At 42.6% G+C, this 16,631-nt stretch overlaps 1 protein-coding gene across 1 annotated transcript in view; it reads right to left on the reverse strand.

Annotated features, from left to right (window-relative positions):
- Positions 1 to 5,926: 5,926 nt before the first annotated feature.
- Positions 5,927 to 16,631, reverse strand: part of CNTN6 (contactin 6) — a 75,453-nt gene continuing 64,748 nt past the window's right edge. The window contains exons 14-20 of the mRNA XM_029958251.1: positions 15,039 to 15,109; positions 12,702 to 12,936; positions 12,082 to 12,197; positions 11,387 to 11,573; positions 8,095 to 8,207; positions 7,319 to 7,487; positions 5,927 to 6,653 (exon numbers count right to left, since the gene is read on the reverse strand). Coding sequence (XP_029814111.1) covers positions 6,550 to 6,653; positions 7,319 to 7,487; positions 8,095 to 8,207; positions 11,387 to 11,573; positions 12,082 to 12,197; positions 12,702 to 12,936; positions 15,039 to 15,109 — 995 coding nt within the window. The 3' untranslated portion in view covers positions 5,927 to 6,549. The remainder of the gene's footprint in view (positions 6,654 to 7,318; positions 7,488 to 8,094; positions 8,208 to 11,386; positions 11,574 to 12,081; positions 12,198 to 12,701; positions 12,937 to 15,038; positions 15,110 to 16,631) is intronic.

The following is a 16,631-nucleotide window of genomic DNA, read 5'->3' on the forward strand; positions in this document are numbered from 1 at the left end:
AATTATTCTGTTAGAGAATATTTGTGAACTAGAGAGTGTGGGTTTATAGACCTTCTCTATAAAGCTATTTATCCATCTATAAGAATTTTACTTTTTATATTTCACCAGATAATGCAAATATGCAAATATATATATATATATATAAAAAGGTAATAGTAAACTGCCTGCAGAACAGATTACAGGAAATAAGAGTAAAAATGACTCATCCTCCAGACAGGAAACTGTGATTCTTCGATGGGTGGTTGGAAGGATCTGGTTCCTCACTCCAGTATTTGTTGGAAAGTGAGATTTGCTTGGCCAGGGTGGCCTGTTGGGGCAGTTCAATCAAGACAGCAGCTAAGAGCTGATGAGATGTAATTAGCCAAATGTTTTAGGGTCAAGGGGTTCTTTCCTTAATTGGGAAAATGTTGGAACAGCCATGACAAAGGGCTGCTGTATCCACTTCCTGGCACTGCAAAGCCACATCAGCACCTCCCAAAAGCTCCAACTGCAGGAGAACGTTCCCTAAAACAGCAGGAAACTCAACATTCCGTCATTTGGGACCCTGGGCTGCCCTGAGCCTTCCCCAAGAGCCCAACTGCAGCTCCCAAGCCCTTGCTGGGTGAAGGGGACAGTGACAGCAGCTTTGAGAGGAGCAGTGAGCTCTGAAAAATGTGTTCACCTGCTGGAGTGAGGAGAAGGAGCATCAGGATAATCCTCCTCTTCAAAATTCAAATGCCTGACTGCCTTTTTACCAGCCCAGCCATCCAGCTGCTACCTGGCTAAGGCTGGGGGCTGGATTTAACCCAGGCAGGGTAATTCCACAGGGGTTAAGCCTTGTAACTTCTTTGCTCTGCTCTGCATCAGCATTTGTCTCCTACTTTTCTCTGCTGGAAGCAGGAATACAAAAAAAGTACTTCCAGCTCAGCCACTGGATGATTTTTATCAGCTCATTTTAGTCAATAAAGAAAGAAGTCAATCACTCCTGGAAAATAGCACTTTCCAGGGCTGTATAAACCCAGGCAGTACAATCACAGGATAAATCAATAACTGCATTAATCAATAGGATGTAAACTGCTGATCTCTGTGGATAAATTGTACTGGTGTAAGAAGGCTTTCAAATAAATTCTGAGCCCACTCAAACAGCACAGGCTTTAAATCTGCTGAGGGCAGTGGGACCCGGGAAAGATTTGTGCTGTTTCTCTTTAAAATCTCTGGGATAGCAAAGCTGCAGAATAATGTAATTAAATCATGTTAGTAATGCTCACACACTCACACACAAAGTTTACTGCAGTGAGAGCTCCAGAAAATATCCTTTCACTCAAATCTACCTGGAACAGGAGGTTTCTGGGATTGTGTGGCACCTCTGGAGGAAAAGACAGGGTGAATAAAGTGGTGAGGTATTGGCACAGGTTGCCCAGAGCAGCTGTGGTTACCCCTGGATCCCTGGAAGTGTCCAAGGCCAGGCTGGACGGGGCTTGGAGCAACCTGGGCTAGTGGAAGGTGCCCCTGCCCATGGCAGGGGGTGCAACAAGATCATCATTAAGGTCCCTTCCAACCCAAACCACTCTGTGATTCTATGATTTCTGTGATTTCTATGATTTCTGTGATTTCTGTGATTTCTATGAAGAGGAAGGAGTGCCCAGAGAAAAGAAGGGAAAGCTGAGCTACCACCTGGTTATTTTACAGCCCCAAGAGCTGTAGGAGGTTTTGCCTCTCCAGGTATCTCCTTTTCTTATAAAACCTCCACCAAAGCATCTCAATTTTCATTTAACATGTCACCATAACATAGTCCAATGCAGGGCCTTGGGACACAGGGCTTGTAAGGGAAAAATCAGGTTGTGCCTGAGGAGATGGGACTCCTGGCACCAGGCTGTCCCTCTGCTCCAGGAATGTGGCTGGAAAACCAGCATGAGGAGGTAAAACAGGGAAATAATTCTGGAAAACTTGTGTTGGACTTTTCACTGCGAGTCTGAACGTGTTGTGCAGAAAGAAGGAGGTGATGAAAGCCATGGAGTTGTGCCCAACATGAGTGGGAATGCAGCAGGGATGGGCACAGGTGGTGGGGATGGGCTGAAGGGAGGTTTCAAGCTTTAGTGCAATAATTAATAGATGTGCTCTGAGCAGGTCGGGGTCACAGCAGCCCTTTCTGGCAGAGCAGGGACCAGGGCCAGGCACGACAGGGCCTTAATTAACCTGGCCCACCTCCCACACCGGCTGTGGGAAGCTGGATTTACTCAAGTGCCACAATTCCAGAGCCTTAAATGTGTCTTATAAAAAACTTCTGGTGTCCTTTTGTGCTTCAGAATTGCTCCAATTCGTCCTCTAAGGATGATGGACGTTCGTAGCTGGTTTTCAGTACTGAAATATATTGGTGTTACAGAATAGATTAAGTAAAGAAACAATAGATAACAGTGTGATTAATATGACATTTTAATTGCTACATCAGGCATATTTTCAAGTATTAAGTCCTATGAACTGATAGAAAAAAGTTCATATTAAAAAAAAAACCAGAATGATTGAAGCCATTTAGAGGCCCTTGCTGGACCATGCTGTCAAAATGTCCAACTGACCTTTTCCTCGTGGTAAATTTGTCCAAGGGAGATTTAATACAAGCTATTTTAATTTGATTTCCCCACCCTCCCCCCTGGTTTTTGGATTAGATGATGGTCAGAGCAAGAGAAATGTCAAATCCTTGCATATACTCTGCAGATGGCCAGGGGCCATTCTATATGAAGTCTCTGCAACTTTATTTAAATTTTTAGAGACATTTCTGAATGCATCATTTGCCACTCTTTCACATTTTCAGTTTGGAACAATTCTGGAAGTGTTATCCCTCCATTAACTCCCAGGCAGGAGCAGAAGGTGGCACGTAGGGATTGTCCCAGCTCAGTGGAGGTGGGATGGGTCACTCCCTGGCACCAACAGTGAACAGACCATGGGTAGTGCCTGTTCCTACCCGAGCTGTGCTTTGGAGAGCTCCTCATCCTTTGGAACAGCTCAACAGTCCCCTGTTGGTATCATCACTTCTCAATCCACACTCACCCAAAGGCAAACACAGCCTTAGATTTTAGGAAGGAATCCTTTCCTGTGAGGGTGGGGAGGCCCTGGCACAGAATCCCAGAGAAGCTGTGGCTGCCCCATCCCTGGCAGTGTCCAAGGCCAGGTTGGACGGGGCTTGGAGCACCTTGGGCTGGTGGAAGGTGTCCCTGCCCAGGGCAGGGGTGGCACTGGATGAGCTTTACAGTCCCTTCCCACCCAAACCAGTCTGGGATTCCCTTTTATTGTGGCTACACCTGCACAGGCACTTGAGACATCAGATTTGGGAGCCCTGAGATGCAGCAGCTCTTTGCCACTTCAAGGGAAATTGTGAGGGATGATCCTTGGAGGGGATGAAAACCATTGGTTTATTCAGAACAGGGCAAGTTCTGCCTTATCTTTTGACCAGGGAAAGCAAAGGGTTGGAAACGTGTTCCCTAAAGGGACAAAAACCCACGGAGGGGCTTGAGGAGGGAGCAGAGATCCCCCAAACCTCCCTGAGCAGGTGAATTCTCCCCTCCACACAGGCCCTGCAAATCACCAGGGGGGAATTCTCTGTGACTGAGGTGCATTCACATATTAATACAATCTTTTTCCACATTTACAACCCATTTATTCCTAAGTGTGATTTAGAGCTCGGTGTCAAGTCGTCACCAGGGCAGAATTCCAACGGCACGCTGGAAACACAGAGAGTTTCTGCACTTCAGGATAATGTTGATTTAGGGGCTGGTGCAATAGCCCACATGGGCTATTTTATTTAGTTTCTTGCCATTCCTATTCAGAAATTGCCCCATAAAAAAGGGAGAAGGCGTTAAATAAAGTTTAAACGCTCATAAATCTCAAAGAAACATCATGTTTGGAGTGAAGGGAAACGTTTGGATAGACTCAAAATTGCTTTTTTCATGGAGAAATATTTTGTTGATGTGTTAAATTTAAAAGGAAAATCTCTGACTGTGAGTTTCTTTCATTTTTTGATACTTTGCTTGGGTTATCAAAAGAAAATAGGTATTACTGTTCCAGCTCTTTGAAAATTTTGGCTGTGATTTGATCTGGGGACTCTGAAGTGTGGTGATTTTAGATCTGATGCCTCTAAAATCTGGTAGAACTGGGCCCAAGTTTTCCTAATTTGGGTACCTTTGAGTGGAGTGTTTAATTCATCTTCCTGGTCGCTAAAAATCAGGAGCACTGCAGAGTTTTTTGTTTGACTTCTTCCACAGTTTTCATTTTGTCTTCTGGTTTGAGGGGATTTGTGCTGTTCCTATTTCTGCAGTTTTTCCTGCAACTATGAGTGACAAAACTACTTTTTGACCCTTTTTCTTCCTTTCTAATGAAGGCTACCAGCCATCTGAACTCTTCCAGCATCAGCTGCTTTAATAACATTTTCACACAACATGGAAAGCTGGAATTCCACTGCTTTGGGCAGATCAGGCTCAGTTTGTCCTGGTGAGGCACCAAAAAAGAACTGGGGAGCTGAAGGGAAGAAAATGAACCTGCACAAGTTAGAGGGGTATAAGGATTTAGGGAGGATGGGCTGACATTATAGCAATACTTAAAGGATATTTAAAAATATAAATAAATATAAATATATTTATACAAATATAAATATTAATTTTAAATATAAATATTTTTAAAATTCTCCTAAAGAATATTTGGAATTCCTCTCCTGAGGCAAAATATTCACTTGGAAGGCCTTTTGAAGGGAGTTCAGCAAGGGAATAGCTTCACTCATGTTGGTGTTCCTCGATTATTCCTTCCTTTCCAAAGGGCTGCTCCCATGGGACTAACAAAACAAACCTGATGTAAAAATGATGAGGTTAAAGAGCCCGATTTGGCTCCTCCAGAGTGAGAAAAGTACCTCAGTGCTGCTCAGAGAACAGAGCACAGATCTGAAGAAACGATTCATTGTTTGCTTCCACCGCCAGGAAAAAATGTTTTTACTTCATTAAGGTATTACCAGGATTTTTAATGCCACATCCACTTCTTTCTAAATCATTCTCTTCTTTTGAGAAAGCTGTGTTAAACCTCTCCCTAATAACTCCTGTGATTATGATCTTTGCAGAAATCCCAGAGGACAGGCTTCTAAAAGTGGCGTTTTATTTCCAGAGCCTCCTGGTAATTAAGCATCTCTCAGACCTTCTGTATTCAGCTGCATGGAACTGCTCTGCAGAAAATCTCTTTTCACTCGAATAAAAAGATGTTTTGTGTAAACTTAAGGGAAGGATTTCAGTTCTGTTATGAAATACAAGAGTTTTAGGCTCAGTTTAATGAAGGAAAATAAAGTGTACTCTTTGCTTAATGGACACAAGGAGGTCTGTGAGTGAACAAAGGTCCTGCTGGAGACCTGATGGAAAGGGGTGATATAAAAAGCTCTTTTAAACTCAAACAAATAATTATCACCTCTGTAAAATATTTTATTGAGTTCAGTGTGGGGATTATTGAACATCATCAGATGTAAGTGATCTTAAAGGTCCCTTCCAACCCAAACCATTCTGTAATTCTATGATTCCATGATTCTATGAAGTGATATTTGCTTCCTGTGGTTTTGCAATTTTTTTATCATTTTTTCATTTTATTTTATGGCATTTCCCCTGGAAGTCCAACTTATGGGGTCTGTGAGTGATTATAGAATCCTAAAATGGTTTGGGTTGGAGGGGACCTTAAAGAGGTACCAAAGTTTTGGCAGCTTCCTCTAGGAATTCACATTTTAGACTCTCTCCCTGTCAATTTGGCCTCCCACACCCAGGGATAAGAAATATATTTATTATGCTGTTTGAATAATTATCATTTACAGATGAACCTCTCTTCTTTTACTCATTCACGTGCTTGGACATCACCATCCCCATTCAGAGAGATTCTTTTGAAAAATATTGGGAGGGAGGGTTAGGGTGTTATAAAAGGAGGTTTCATTCAGGTCTGGTTCAAGGCTTGCTGATGCCACAGAAAGACTTTCTCTGGAATTCAATGGGCTTCGGGTTGGTACATTTGATTCTTTTTATTCAAGTTTCCCATTTCTGTAGAAAATAGTCCAAATAATGCATTTTACAACACCCTCTCTAATGCAGATGAGTGTAAAAAGTAAACAAATAGCTTTTATTTGATTGAAAATTGTTGGGTTTTTTTAACAGGTTACATTGAAGAACAGGAGATAAATAATATCCACATCACAAGAAACTGCAACTCTCTTCTTCCCTCAGTTGTAGCAGCTTAGCACAGCCTTTCATGTTTGACACACCATTAAATGGGGTTTCAGTAAGAACTACTTGTAAAAAATTTGAGACCACCCTCCTTGTAATCCCAAATTACCTTTGGCACCGCTCCATTTAATTAATGAATGTACATTTATCCAGTCATTTCAAAGCTTATTTTCAAAAATTCATGTCACATTGATAACATTTCCTTAATGACAGACCACTTGTACCTCCCTCCCCCAGCCCCACTTGGTTCTTTACCAGGAATATTGGTCATGGCAAAGTATTAAGATAAAATCTACAGGTTTTATTGTTGAAAGTCCATGGCTGAGCTTTGCTTTAATCATGAAGGAAAAGGGGTTACAAGAACAGAACTCAACAGCAGGGTCCCAGATGCCAATATATGGTTTAGCCTTTGGGATGCTTTTGTTGCTCCAGAGCTTAAACCTGTAGAAACAGAAGCAGACAGAGGTAAATTTGTGTCAAAACTTTCTTTTTATTATGCATTCTGACATAACCATAATAATTGTCCTATTTTCAAAATATTATATTTATTTATTTATTTATTAAGTTGTAGCAGCACTTCCATGGAGGGTTTGAATTATCTCCAATAATGAATATTTGCTTTTAGGAGGGGCTTGTTGCAAATATATATATATATATATATATATATATAATATATTTATACCTATTATAAATATATATATATATTATATATTATATAAAAATGCTCCATTTCTCATGAAGAATAGGGTATTTCTGGGAGCAAAGGCTGGATCTTGGGCCACCCCACCCCAGCCAAGGAGCAGAGCTGGGCTTCTCTGTCCCAGCAGAGCTCCAGAGCTGTGTGAAAGCTGCAGTTTTGACTTCTCATTTGGCAAGAAATCTCATTTCATTTTCCTTCCCTGAGCACTACGGGCAAGGGGAGATGGAGAACCACACCAAAAACAAGGTGTTGTGCAAAATAATTTCTCCTCCACTGAATCTCAGAGACTCACCAGGAGGGAGGACACCTCTGGCCATGGGAAGGCTGTTAATCTGTTGTACTTGGAGGCACAGATTTCTTCTTATGCAACAGTATTCAGAGAGGAATAAAAAAATGTCTCACTTACTTGATATTTTTGGAATCCTAATTTCCTCACTGCTGCTGCCATCCCCACCATCACTGACTGTTCTGATTTCTATGAGATAATCTTCTTCAAACGGGACCAGAAGTTCAGCTGAAGTGTTGTTTGTCTCCAGGATATGTGCTTTGCTGTGTCTGTTTTGTCTGTACAAAATCTAAGGAGAAGTGGAGTGGAAAACAAGAGTTATTTAGTTTATTTTTAAGTTTTAATGTTGGTTTTGGCTTTGTTTGTTTTTTTTTTGCTTGATTCTTCTGTCGTGTCCTGAAGTTTTCAGAGTACTTTCAGCATCCTGAAGAGCATTAAAAGCAATTTAGAACATGGAAATATATTCTACAGGATTTTTTGGTGGATATCATAACAGGCATTTATCCCAAATTTCATAAAATCTCACAGAAGGGTTGGAACCTTAAAGATAATCCAGTGCCTCCCCCTGCCATGGGCAGGGACACCTTCCACCAGCCCAGGTTGCTCCAAGCCCTGTCCAACCTGGCCTTGGACACTTCCAAGGATGAGACATCCCCAATTTCTCTCAGCAGAGCCTGTGTTTGCTCAGAGGGACCTTCTTAAAATTAGGATTGGGAAATCCTTATTCAATACACTTGTGCTCTTCTGTAAATGTGGAAGTTGGACACACCTTTAAACAAGACCTCACTCTGCTACACCTTTTCTATCCAGAACTCATCTGACAGCTCAAGAACTGCAAATCCCTGTTTTTACCACTATTATAAACAACTTGTCTGATTAATGAGGTAAAGACTTACTTTGTAGCCCAACACCTCTGACTCGTTCTCCATTGTCTTCACATGTTCCCAGTTCAAGCAGATTTTGGAATTTGTCAGCTTCCAGGCAATGTTTGCTGGGGGTTGACTCGGTGCTTTAAAAGAAAAAGATGCTGATAGTCACAAGATACAAGTGAATATGAATTTGATGGTGTAGTTGAGTGAGCTGCTGACATGAGAGAAGCAAATGCATGGGGGATTCAAACCTAAAAGAGTGAAAAACCCACTTTCCAGTCCATCATTGCTCTTGAGTTACTCAGAATAAAAACCTATTCATAGCACAGAACCATTTGCTGTGAGGGTTCATTTTCAAAATTAGGAACAGCCTGAGAGTGTCTGACAGTTCAAGTTATATTTGATGGATTTGGTTGAAGTAAAATGTTGTTCCTGTCTGTATTTTAATATACAAGAGGGTGTTTTGCTTTGTGGGTCTCAGTAAAAGCTCCAACTAAGAGCAAACAAGATTTTCATCAGCCGTGAAGTTACAAAGAGCTGCACATTAAAGCCTCCACCTGATCCAGCAGGAAACATTGTAGGATTTTATAAATTCTCAGCACAATGGGCTGAGAGGAGCTTTTCAAAGGCTTTCTGTGCCTAAGTGCCAGGGCTTTGAAAATTTGCCTACAAGTGCCTGAAATCCCGGGTGAACATGGGAGGTGGAAACTGTGCCTTTGAGCTGCAGCTCAGGTTTGGAACATCATCATCTCCTGCTCTGTGCTGTGTCCTCCTGGACCTGCCAGGGAGGAGGGTGGCACTGGGGGGGGATGGGGTTACAGGAAATAAGGAGTTGAACAGAATTAAAAATAGGGGGAGAGATTTGGAGAAACACATTCTGAGCATCCCAGCCCTGACTCCAAAATGCTCAGCTTCTGGAATCGTTCTCTTCTCCCTGCGGTTCCTATAGTTGATGATTAATAGATGCAACTTAGAAAACACTGTTTGGGAACATTCCACAATTTCTTTCATTTTTCATGGACATAAAATAAACTGGTGGAGCCTGCTGGTTCATAACTCTCTGCCTCGTGATGGTGGAGAAGTTTAATCCATCCCACTGGAAGGGAAAGGAGGTGTTGGTGAAGCTCCCAGGTGAGTATCCATGGATGTCCTTCCGTCAGCCACACTGCCAGTGTGGGACAAAGATTCCTTTTCATTTTGAGGGCATTTATATCCATTCACATAGATAAAATAACAGATTTGTTTAAGTGTTGCTTCAAACCTCTTCGTTGCTTTCAGCGAATGTTTTGTATAAGGAATTGGAGAGCAAAATAATCACAAGAGGTAAAGAATGTCAGATGCTTCATTGTGCTCTGAAAAGTCTTGAAATCACTCCAAAATGGGGGAATATTGCCTTGGTCAAAGCTCTTTAGCATAGAAATTTAAAGACATCTTAATTCGTGGTCTTTGGGCTGAAAAACCACCCCAGGAGGATTTTCAAAACAAAATTACCTGGGCTTTTTTTAAGCCAGGAAACAGAATAAATGGTAACACAGCACTTCCCCAAATCCATAGAAATATCCTCAAACAGAACCATAGCAAACAGGTCTAAGATTAGCAGATCATTTCCTCAATTAATTTCTTGTAATCAGCATCATCAAGGAATAATAGGAGTGTCAAGTATCTGCTTAAGTTTATTAAGTTAATGAAGTTCCTCTCATGGTTTAGGTTACACTTGGCTTTATTGCTGCACTGAGTTGAGCTTTATGCAGGCAAAATATCTCTAATATCTGTAAAATATAGATATATCGCAGGAATATATGTATATATTTGTAAAGCAAAAGGAAAAGCAAAGGAATTTCTGAACTCCACAAGTAAAGAAGCAGAAGGGAACAGCTCCTAATGGAGTTGTGTGTCCATGGAAGGACATCAATTCCACTCGCCTAAGTAGTTTTAACTTAAACCAGGATGTCAACTTAGACCTCAAATTGATCTTAGATAAGTATGTTTCAATCAGAATTGCACCTATCTGGCAAGAAGGATCATTTCAGCTTTGCTTAGTCTCTGCAATAATGGGCTGCAGAGAATGTTGGGATCCTGGAGGCTGAGCAGGAAGACAGAGCTATTACTTTGGAGCTCCATCTCCTGCTGCAGATGCACATTGTTTGTATTCTCCTGACATATTATCTCATATTGAAAGTGCTTGCATCTCACAGAGACAGAGCTTAAAAATTTAATCTATATATTTAAATATTAAAAAGGTTATTTTGACTTTAATTTTTAAATGAACCATTAGCACGAGCCCGAATTTGACAGCAGATAAAGTCGATGTAAAACAAAAGCAAATTTATTCCTTCTACGTCTTGTCATTCCACTACCTTGTCTTTAACTTGTCTTTCTTATGCACAGAGGAATAGAGAGAAAAAATTCCAGAGATGAGTTTATTTTCACTGAGAAATGGACTGTGAGAAGATTCATAAAATGACAGAATTTTGGGGGTTGGAAGGGACCTTAAAGACCATCTCATTCCACCCCCTGCCATGGGCAGGGACACCTCCCACTATCCAAGGCTGCTCCAAGCCCTGTCCAACCTGGCCTTGGACACTTCCAAGGATAAGTTCTCTTTGAGTCCTTAAGAAATATCTTCTCTGGCTTTATTTGGATTTATTTTATTTACATTAAAGATGTTTTTGTGGTAATTAAAAGTCAATTAATTAATTTTACAAGTTGTTTCTTGTCCTGCACTTGGAGTAATAGGCTGGAACAGCACATAGACAAAAGGAAAACTGGTGAAAGCTGGGAGAAATATTTTCCTTTCATGCAAAAGGGCTGATCAGTTGTTTACTGGGAAAATATAGTCCAAGGAAAAAAACACAGCATGAGGTTTGTTTCTACAATTGCAGAAAATCTTAAAAAAATAATGATTAAATAGCATTTATATGAATTTATCCCTTATGCTGCCCTCTGTAATGCAGTTTAGAGGTCTCAAAAAAACTCTGGATTTGGAGCATTCAACAGTTTTCTTTAAAAAACCCAAACCAGCATATTCTCACACCCAAATTTATTGTTTGACCTGTGGAACATCTTTCCTTTATTGACTCTGCATGACTTTGAAATCCCCTGAAAGCAAGTCTCCTCTATCCCAATGGAAACAGAAATCCTTCCTGATGGAAGGACAAGAGGAAACTCATTTCTTAGCCACGGATTTTGTTGTTTGATTTTATGATGAAGTTTGGGATCCAGTTTTCTTTTATATTGAAACATTGGACAGGGATGAGCTGAAATGTCGCCGCCACACCCGGGACTTTGGGACACTCATTGCACCAATTAAAGTACTCACGTGATTTTTTGGTGGTGACATTCACGGGGGGGCTGGAGGGCCCTGTCCCTGCAGTGTTGTAAGCCCTGACTGTTGTAAAGTACAATGTGTTAGCTCTCAACCCCGTGATGTTTTTGGCTGTTACATTCCCGCTGACTCTGACTTTCCCGGCTGTGCTTTCCTTGAGGTCGTCTGTCCAATATAAAACCTGGAAAGTGAGGACAAAGAGCAGGCAAGTCATTGTTTCCCAGCAACTAGAGGTGTGGCTGGGAAGCAGACATGGTGACAAGGAAGAATTCAAGGAATACAGGACCTTTTGTACTCAAAACTAGCAGGATATGGAACCTGGTGGATACCTGAGCACCCCTTGGTCCTCAGACAACATTATGGATTTGGGAGAGGAGCTCTGATTTGGGAATCAAGAGGAAGTTCTTGCACAGTATCCCTCAAAATACTAAACTTCTATGGTATCCCTCACAATGGGATACTAAACTTCAATTAATCTTGAAGTTTTCATTTATATGACAGAAGTTCTGGGCCAGAGCTGCAGCCCCGGGCTGGAAATGCTCCTGATTATCTCAGGTGAGATATTGCTACTGAGAATCAGGGGAAGAGCTCCACTGCCCATTGGCTTGGAAGCAAGGGATGAAGGACCAGAATGCCAAGGTGGGCAGGAGAGGGCCACGTATGAGGGGTCAGCCCCAGCCCAGGCTCACCTCGTAGCCCAGCACCCTGCCCGTGTGCCGGTTCCACGCCAGGGGCTGCCAGGACACCTCCACCTCCGCCGCCGACACGCTCAGCGCCGACACCGCCACGGGAGCAATCTGAGGCTCTGGGACACGGGGAGAACACAGCTGGTGGGACATGGGCGGTGTTAAAGGGAGGGAGAGTCAATACAACAGGAAGAGGTGTTGGGGAGCAGCAGGCAGAGGCTCGGGAAGCCTGGTGCAATCTCTACTTATCGTGGAACATCGACAAAACCTGGGTTTAAAGCTGGTCTTTACCCCCCTGCTGGGCCAGATTTTCAGAGGAGATGAAAATCAGCTGCACTGAGTGGGCTGAAAAACTAGACCCTCTGAGAGCTACACCTTTGAAGGTCTGATTTTTGCAGCACATTCAGCAGGAGCACCCTGGGGACAAATCATTGAGACATGCCCTCTGCTGTCAATGATCCTGAAAATCTGCCCATGGCTTTTTTTACTTCCATTTCCCATCTTCTGTTTCATGTCTCTTGTCAATATTCAATAAGCAGGCTTAAACAGGCTCCCTAAATCCCTGATCACGTCTGGGACCCACTGGTGCTACACAACCACTACTAATTGGAGTAACACATTACCATCTTCTCCTGAGTAGATGATGGATACGGAGCTCAGGGTCCCTTCTCCCTCGTCGTTGTAGACACCAACTTTCACTTCGAAAGGGAACAGAGGTGTGATGCTCTCGTTCCTATAAACATATTTGCTGGATTCCACCGAGGCCACGGCTGCTTTTGTCCAGGTGGCAGAGCCCAGGGGCCGGAACATGACGATGTAGCCAAAACCTTCCCCGTTCTGGAGTTCCTCCGAAACCGGCTGCGGTGACAAGGTGGGCAGTCAATAAATGTTTGCAATTATACACTGTTTTAATTGAATCTTCATTCTCTGACTATATTTTCCCGGTATTGATTTAGCTGACTGTGCCTCAGAGAAGATAATAATGTTTGCTCCATCAGTCAATGTAATATTGAAACAAAAATCAAAATTATAAATCTATCGAGGCAATCAATTCAGAAACAAAAGATCTGATCAGCTCCTTTAAAGTGATTCTCTTTCAGGCATGAAGTTTGCAAAATTAAAAGCATTTTACTCAGTACAAGTTGAAGCTGGGGGGTTTTTTCCCCCCCAAAGGAGTATAGGAATGCTAATTTTAAATAAATGATTTTAGAGGCAAAAAAGAATTGGGAAAGGAGCAAATGTACACACAGAAATATGTGTCAGCTGTATAATTGCTGCATATGAGTACAGTACTTATGTCTTTTTTTTTAGCAAAGAGAAAGTCTCAAGTGCAGGGCCACATTCTTACTTAAGTTTTTAGAACAGAAATGTTACTGTAAGGCAACATGGCAAAATGAATGTTTCCATTAATAAAACCTCATGTCAAGATATTTAGGAATATCTCATGCTGAACAGGCAATTACATCAACACCGTGTCCAGCATGAGCTTCATTGTTTGCATGAGACTTCCACATTGGCTTCTCAAAGCAAGGGAACATTTATGAAACAAAGCCAGCAGAGTTTCTCAGTAAAACTTCATTTACTTCAGATGCTTGCATCAGAGTGAGGGGCATGGAAAAACAGGCATGGAAAATGGTGAAAAAAAGAGAGGAAGACAGAGGGGCAGAGCCTGGTTTTTGTCTCCAACCCCTTCTCCTTCAGAGAAACTCCTGGGAGCAGGAATGAGGTAAGAACCTCAGAAGTTTTCAGAGCAATTATTTTATTCTTTTCTCCATAATTTCCTTCTAATTCTAATAACAACTCACACGTAACACACGTGTCTTTCCTTAAGTGTTTTACAAACATTGATTTCCCCGATATGCTCTTTTCCATCTCTTTTCCAGCCCTGAGAGAGTTAAGTGTGAGGGAGGATGGTGCCCTGGGGATTTATAAGAGTTCAAGTTACTTTCTAGAGCATTTAATTTGTTTCTGAGGCTTCTGTGACCTCGGATTTAATCAAGATGCTTAGTGAGTGCATCACAGAAAGCTGAGAGTTGTGTTCAGCGTTGTTAGCTGGGCATAATTAGTATTTCTTCTGACTATTTTTTGTGACACACTGTGGAGTCCAACAGGATAATTTGATTGAGATCTCTCAGGCTGTTTTTGATTTTCATGTTCTTTTGCTCCCAAAGAGTAAATCAGTAGAGGAGAAAATGGAAAAAAAAAAAAGAGTGAAAGATGCAGATGGAGGAGAACTTAATCCAGGAAAAGTGAAGTTTCACTGTTTGCAGTGTGTGGGGAGGGGAAAACATTGGCAGTGACATTTATCTAGTGGGGATTATTTTTTCTTTTGATCTGATTTTTTTCTGTTTGACCAAGCACCTGTCCCATCAGCTCCCAGAGGCTGCCTGCCTTCATCCCCACTCCTGTGGGAGCTGCTGGCTGGCTGGACAAGGAGGGTTCCTTCCCACACCACTCACTTTGCACCCTCTGAAATGACCTGTGTTCACCCTTTGCAACTTGTATGGTATTAAAGGTTCTAAAAATGTGTATTCTTTCCTCTCACTGGAGTGCTAGAGAATTAAAGGGCTCATCTCCTTTAACACATAATAGGATATGTCTTGTCAGCACAGTGTTCCAGAATGGGAAACATGTAAACAAAAGTAGGAAAAATGTAAATGCAGAAAATGGCCAAGCAGATTAGTGTGTTAAGCACCTCCTGTACAATGGAGATAAGAGGGTTATACAGACTTCTAAACATCTTTACAACATGCCCCTTAAACTGTTTATTTTTATAAATTGTTGGCTCTAAAGCAGCAAACTTGCTGTATATCTTACAGGCTGCTTTCTCTCCACATGCAGGGGGAAATCCAAGCTCAGCCACAGCCAGTGACCAAAAAAGCCTTTGGATTTCAGCAGGGCTGTGATTTCACCCACAGATTCTCCCCCATTAGCCAGCTTAGGTTAATTGAGCTAATTACCTCCCATGTGATGACCAGCTCAGAGCGGCTCCCTCCTCCTCCACTGATGTTTGTTGGTGCCACCACAGGAACTGGGGAAGAAAAGATGTTGGTGCTTGTGACTGATTCCCCAGGGCTCAGGACTGGGGCTGGTCCTGTTTAATAACTTTATGGATGATCTGGTTCCCCAAGGCTCAGGACTGGGGCTGGTCCTGTTTAATATCTTTATGGATAATCTGGACAAAGGGGTCGAGTGCACCCTCAGTGATTCACAGGTGGCACTAAGCTGGGTGGGAGTGTTGCTCTGCTGGAGGGCAGGAAGGCTCTGCAGAGGGATCTGGACAGGCTGGATCCATGGGATGAGACCAGTGGTCTGAGATTCCACAAGGTACAGCACTTGCATCCCAACAGCCCCATGGAGCACTCCAGGTTTAGGGAAGAGAGGGTGGAAAGCTGGGAAAGGATCTGGTGGGGGTGCTGGTCACCAGCAGCTGAACATGAGCCCAGGTGGGCAAGAAGGCCAATGGCACCTGGCCTGGATCAGGAATTGCGTGGCAGCAGGAGCAGGGCAGGGATTGTCCCTCTGTGCTGAGGCCACACCTCCGTGCTGTGCTCTGGACAAGGTGGTGACCAGTCAAAGGTTGGACTGCATGGTTCTGGAGGTCTTTCCAGCTGGATGATCAGAGCCTTTCCCAGCTCACATGCAGCTATTCCACCTTCCAACAGGTAGAACAGGGATTCCACTGCATAACAGCCTGTTTTAAATGAACTGAAATTATGTTTACACATTTTCAAGTTTCTAAGGCTGAAGCCACAGATGTATTTGATACATGAGTACCCTGGTTCAAAAAATTAATTAAAGAAGCTTGGAGCATCAAGTATCTGACATTATTATGCCTCATCAACTAATTGGCAAAATGATGTTCCATTCAGACTGTAGCTGCAACACTACTGATTTACTAATTATGCATTTGTTCGGTAAACACGTTGTTGGAGCAATATATTAATTTTTTTTAATTGGTTGGATGCTTTTCTTAGGAAATTCAAAGCTCACACTTTGCTTTTTCCTTCTCCCCAGACTGTAAGGGACACAAAGTTGGTTGTTTAGAGCTTGATCTCCCCAGCACTGCCCCAGGTGCTTGGCACCAGAGGTACAGGCTTGAGATCAGGCTCTGTGTTGGTGTTGGAGGCTGAAGGGGTTTCTCATCACCCCAAAGGCTCTTGGTGGAGGGACAAACAGACTCTCAGCATTTCCTGCCTCTTGCTCTTCCCTGGGAGAGTTCAAGCCCAGGGTGGATGGAGCTCTGAGCAACCTGGGCTGGTGAGAGGTGTCCCCCCCCATGGCAGGGGGTTGGAACTGGATGATCTTTACGGTCCCTTCCAACCCAAACCATGACATGATTTTGTGATTCTATGATATCATGTTTATTGTCACCTGCTAGAGAAGTATGAAAAAAGAGGACAACCCTGGAGCTGGCAGAGACAGGAACCCTCCATGAGACATTTGGACTGGTGCCATCTCCAAAGCCTTGGTGCTGTCTTTAGAAATTCCATGATTGTTCTGTCAATCCCTTTATTCAGCTCTCACCATCTAAAAACCTGATGTGTGGAGTC

The sequence above is a fragment of the Manacus vitellinus genome, unplaced genomic scaffold (genome assembly GCF_001715985.3).
Source record: "Manacus vitellinus isolate BGI_N305 unplaced genomic scaffold, ASM171598v3 scaffold_14_pilon, whole genome shotgun sequence".
In the NCBI taxonomy this organism is placed as follows: domain Eukaryota; kingdom Metazoa; phylum Chordata; class Aves; order Passeriformes; family Pipridae; genus Manacus; species Manacus vitellinus.